We start from the raw sequence: 5,076 nt of genomic DNA, 5'->3' as shown, positions 1-5,076 counted from the left end.
TGGTACTGAAGCCCGTGCAGGTTCTCTTGTTAATTTGAACTAGCTAATTTCTAGCGCAGGGTGAGGAACCAGGGGGTTCTGGATGTTGCCGGGTTTGCGAAGGTTTTCCTTGAATGCTTGTGAGGTGATTAGTGCTCTGCTGTCTATACTGCCAGCAGTAGTCCCAGCACCCCCAAATTAAGGGGGAGATCGACCACCACTCCTGTCTCCCACCCCCCTCAAACGATCTGGCTATGTTAAGCTCCAGGTCTACTCATGCATGGCACAAAAGCAGCTGTTTGAGAAGAGTAATTTTAGCATAACCCCTGTAGAAATATTGCAGAAGAAGGGCCTCTGCTTGGGGAAGTTGTTCTGATATATCTGTAGTGGTGAGTGTCCTACCATAACAAAGCCAAACCTTAAAAGCTGGCAAAGCCTCGTCTTTGCTAAGACCTCCAAAGGGGAAAATTACATGAAGTATCTTCAGTGTTGATGTGCCTTAAAAGGCCTGACATGACTGAAGCTTCGTCTGTGTTATTTGTGTGTGTTTTCTCCGTTGTTCTGGACTGTTTGCTCACATCCTGAAAAGCTCTTGTGGCGTTCCTTTCCAGATTGCGCTTGCCAGTTTCTACGAGGACGGAGGTGATGAGGACATTCTGACTCTTCCCCAGCCAGCGCCCAGCTCTATATCCAGAGCCACTGCAGCCAGGTGAGAAGGGAGCTTCAGCTCGGACCGATCTGTTCATTAGCAGCTTCTAAACCTGACAGTGAAAACTATGTAAAACCATAAGCTTTGTCTAAAGCATTGATGTATGTTAGTTTTCAGGAGAAATAGCTCTGCGTTTTGATCTGTTTCACCTCATATGGTGCTCCAGAAATTGTGAAAACATCAGCATTTATACATCGCAAGTGCAGATGTTATTGCACAACTAATCCAAAGATCAGTTAGGACAACTTGCCTCATTGCTCGGGAAAAACTTGATTTGTCTTTTGAAGTTAGAAGACAACTGTTTGACAATGCTTTCATTTGAGCAGATTGTATCTCCCCAGGAAACATATTTTGTAATTTTGCGTGACACCTAATCTGATCAAGTTGAGCATTCTACAAAAATAAGTTAATTTCTCGTTACCAAATCCCTGTGCAGTAGGGAAATACTGTCCAGTTTTAAAGAGAAGGAGTTATTGACTATATCTTGAAGGCAAAGTGCTCTCAGTTCAGACTTCGGTGAATAAAGTCCATATTGCAGAAGAATGGCGGGGCTGGACTGTCCTGGGGCCTGGAAGAGAAACCTGTGCTTGTGGAGGTTCGGAAGTGGCTCTTTGAAAGAGGCAACAAAATCCAGTACGCAAGCAAGGAAGGTGACTAAAGGGTCTCTGCTTTTGCTGTTTCGGCAGCCACTGCCTGAGCCTCCTCCTGTTTTCTGTCGCTGTAGTTGGCAGAGAGGTCCAAGAGCTTGTTTCACCACTCAGTTACACCAGTGCTGACCTGTCATTTTGTAGAGTAATGAATCAGACCCTAAAAGTAGAGCAGAGTCAATCTAACTGCTGTGTTCAGGAGCTTTTGTTTATGTGGTTGAAATGTGTCATGCGGCTGACGTACTTCTCTGACTTCTGCAGTGACCATAGAGTAACATCGTTTAGAGACCTTGTTCACGCGCAGGAAGACGATGATGAAGAGGAGGAGGGGCAGCGGTGAGTTTTCAGTTAAACACTTAAAACCTGTGTGTTTACCCCTGCCCTTTTGTGATGGCTTACCACTTGGGTACAGTTTTTTTTTAAAAAAGCAGATTTAAGTTGATACGAAATTCCTGTAGTGAAGTCTCAGGTTTGACATGGAAAGGTTGGTCAGTGGAAGGGCTGTGCGCAAGCACATGCTCAGCATGGATGTATAAATACTAGTTTTCATCGCTGAATTGTGCTGTTGAGAGAAAATCTGAAGGTAGGATGTGGAAACTAAGAATAGAAAAAAAAACCCAGATAATAGTTTTTTTTTTTTCACTTGGGGTTTTGGGTGTGAGTTTTTTGGTTAGAGTTTGTGGTTTGGGTTTTTTTTTTTTTTCCCTGAAGTGCTGATTAAGGGTAATGTAATGAAGTGTGGAGGTGGAAAGAAGAATGTAGGTCCCCTTTCCAATGGGAAATAGAGAAGGTCATCTACAGTGTCAGCTGTAAGTAGTTAAATACCCTTAGAGTTAACAGCTGAGGTAAATTGAATGGAACTGATGTATCTTAAGGTGGCTCAACCTAGGTAGACTGCGTGGTTGTCTTCTGCAACCCGATGTAAGCTTGCTCTGTATGCGTTACAAGCCCCCTGGAAGCTAATAAACCCAGTCTTCCAGAAGTGCTTAATTGCACTTCACTGACCGTGCATTCATTGCTTCCAGTTCAGATCCGTCCTGTGTGTGGTGGCATGAATGTGTGCCTTCTCTCAAAATACCAGTTAGATGTTGCCCATCTGCTTGCATCTGGCAGGTCACAGCCTGGCTGGAAGTCTTGTCCAGCTTGGTAATATAGCTGGTACTAGCATTTGAAACTGAGCCTTGTCAGTCTGGACTGATTCTCTTGCTAGGTCTCAGAGAGTTATTATCACTTTATTGCTATTGATCAACGGGTAATTGTACAGTAACTGACCTAAAAAGAAAGTCTCTGCAGTACAGGAACTTGGCTACAGTAGGAGATACACAGGTAGTAGCTAGTATTTGTAGATCCAAGCTGTTTCATTAAGCTGCAGAAATATGAACAAGTGAATCCTGATATAAAACTGCTGGCTCCCATCACATGTGTTTCCCGGAGAGGCAGTGGTCCAGTCTTACCCAGAAGCTGTGTGCTTTCTGTTAGGTTTTATGCCGGTGGCTCAGAGAGAAGTGGACAGCAGATCGTTGGTCCTCCGAGGAAGAAGAGTCCCAATGAGCTGGTGGAGGATCTGTTCAAAGGAGCAAAGGAGCATGGTGCAGTGGCAGTTGATCGGACGACCAAGAGCGGTGGCGAGACTAGCAAGCCAAAAGTGAGGAGTGATGAGTTTTTCTTCCTTCTGTTCCCTGTTTCAGTTGTCATCTGTGTTTGGCTGCCACCGTAACAGCTGTTTGGTACTGTGGAGTCCTGGAATTATCTTAAAAGGACAGCTAAGTCTGGACTACTCTTTCAGTGCGCCTCATTCGTGTGTGACAGTGGCAAGAAAAACCACTTTCTTGTACCATATTTATTAACTTGTTTAAGCTGGTCACTGTGCCTGCAGGACAACAGATGTTGCTAATGCCATGAAGCCTCCCTGTGCGTCCATAACAGTGTTGGGGAAAGGGAAACAAGCTGTATTAGGTTTGTGTCATTCTGTAACCTCTTTGCCTGCCCCTCTCTCTTGCAGCCTTTTGCAGGGGGAGGGTATCGCCTTGGGGCTACACCAGAGGAGGAGTCTGCTTATGTGGCAGGAGAGAGGAGGCAGAACTCCGCTCAGGATGTGAGTATCTTTCTGTTGCATTTTGTAGCTGTCACCCGAGGGATTTCTCTGCTATAGCTGCACAGCTTGCGAGCCCAGAGGGTTATAAAGCTTGATAGACATTCAAGAGGACAGAAGTATGGTAAATCCTGCTTCTCATGGGATTTCTGGTTAGAAAATCATAGATGCTTGGGTCTTGGGTAAGCAGTTTTCTGATGAACTTTTAACTAAGAATCTGAGTGTTCCTTAGAAGTGCGGATTGTGAAAAATAGTGTGCAGAGAGCACTGGGTGATTAACTTCTCTTTATCCATTGAAGAGATGTAGAGCTAATAGCATCAATGCAAGATTGTGCTTGGTTTGTGAGCAAATACCCATCTAGGCCTTTGTGGGAGCTTGGTTGCACACTCTTGGCTCTTCAACCATATTTATCAAAGGGGTCTGTGATGCTACCTTCTTGGAACTGATGCATGACTGTTACATAGCCAGTGCTTTTGGGTTTTTCCCTCAGCCCAGAGGAACCTGGCAGGAATGTTTTCTGCACTTTGAAATTCCTCTGCCAGTCAGGAACTTTTCACTTTGTGTCCAGTTATTGTTTTTACTAAGGTGCTTCAGTGAGGCTGATAGCTGTTTGGGGGCTGCTGCAGGTGCACGTTGTACTGAAGCTCTGGAAGAGTGGATTCAGTCTGGACAGTGGAGAACTGAGGAGCTACCAGGATCCGTCAAATGCCCAGTTTCTTGATGATATCCGCAGAGGGTATGTAGCGAGAGGGGAGAGAAAGAATAGCTGTCTTCTGACACACAAGTGTTTGTGGAATTCAGGATGCTGAATCAATGGCACATTTCGCCTGAGATTTCTTATAAGAGCTAGATTCTTAATACAGAAATTGTGGGAGGGCAGACTTGAACATTTACTTCAGATAAACGGGAAGTGGCCTTGGTTCATATGGGGCCTTGAGAGTTCGAAATGAACAGACAGACATTTATATTTGGGCTGAGAATTTCTAATGCATCATGCCACTCCAGGTGAGGGCCAGGGAAAAGTAACCTTTAATTTGTCTCTGTTAGTGGGGAGGTGTGCATCTGCCCTGTTAATTAAGCAGGACCTCACTGCGATTCCTGAAATTCCAGAGGTCTGTGGTTGGCACTTTTTCTCTGCACTTTCCTGACTCGCTTCTTCAGGCAGTTGCCTTAGGACACTCTCTTCGCAGGGAAGTCCCAGCAGAGCTGCGCAGGTTAGCACGGGGCGGACAAGTGAACCTGGATATGGAGGATCACCGCGATGAGGAGTATGTGAAACCTAAAAGTGTCTTCAAAGCTTTTACTGGAGAAGGACAGAAGCTGGGCAGGTGAGAGGACGGCAGCGCTGGTTTGCTATATGTGTGAGACAGTCACTCGAGAGTTTTGCTGGGTTAAATCTTTAAGCTTTTGATTAATCTTTCTGAAGAAAAGGCACTCAGTGCCTGCAGTGTATGAGGTGTTCCTCTAAGAGGAAATGACACTTACTGGCATGTACTGTTCAATGGCTCAGCCTTTCTGCATCAGGAGGTGAATCCTTAGTTTGGAACCACCACAGTATGTCATGTAGAAGCCACGTTTCCGAGTTACACTGCCCCTGTTCCTGTGGGGATGTGAAGGCCCATGATGTGGTGCTACAAAGGGAGATGGT

General features: G+C 45.4%; 1 protein-coding gene across 1 annotated transcript in view; it reads left to right on the top strand.

Moving 5' to 3' along the window:
* Positions 1-590: 590 nt before the first annotated feature.
* Positions 591-5,076, top strand: part of NSFL1C (NSFL1 (p97) cofactor (p47)) — a gene marked incomplete at its 5' end in the record, with an annotated part of 6,246 nt that continues 1,760 nt past the window's right edge. The window contains 6 exons of the mRNA XM_010290650.1: positions 591-688; positions 1,597-1,671; positions 2,815-2,980; positions 3,338-3,430; positions 4,055-4,164; positions 4,619-4,756. Of these exons, the coding sequence (XP_010288952.1) occupies positions 591-688; positions 1,597-1,671; positions 2,815-2,980; positions 3,338-3,430; positions 4,055-4,164; positions 4,619-4,756 (680 nt within the window). The remainder of the gene's footprint in view (positions 689-1,596; positions 1,672-2,814; positions 2,981-3,337; positions 3,431-4,054; positions 4,165-4,618; positions 4,757-5,076) is intronic.

This window comes from Phaethon lepturus, unplaced genomic scaffold, assembly GCF_000687285.1.
Source record: "Phaethon lepturus isolate BGI_N335 unplaced genomic scaffold, ASM68728v1 scaffold54227, whole genome shotgun sequence".
Lineage (NCBI taxonomy): Eukaryota > Metazoa > Chordata > Aves > Phaethontiformes > Phaethontidae > Phaethon > Phaethon lepturus.
The sequence above is the reverse complement of the archived record's forward strand: the minus strand, read 5'-3'. Positions and strand labels throughout refer to the sequence as shown.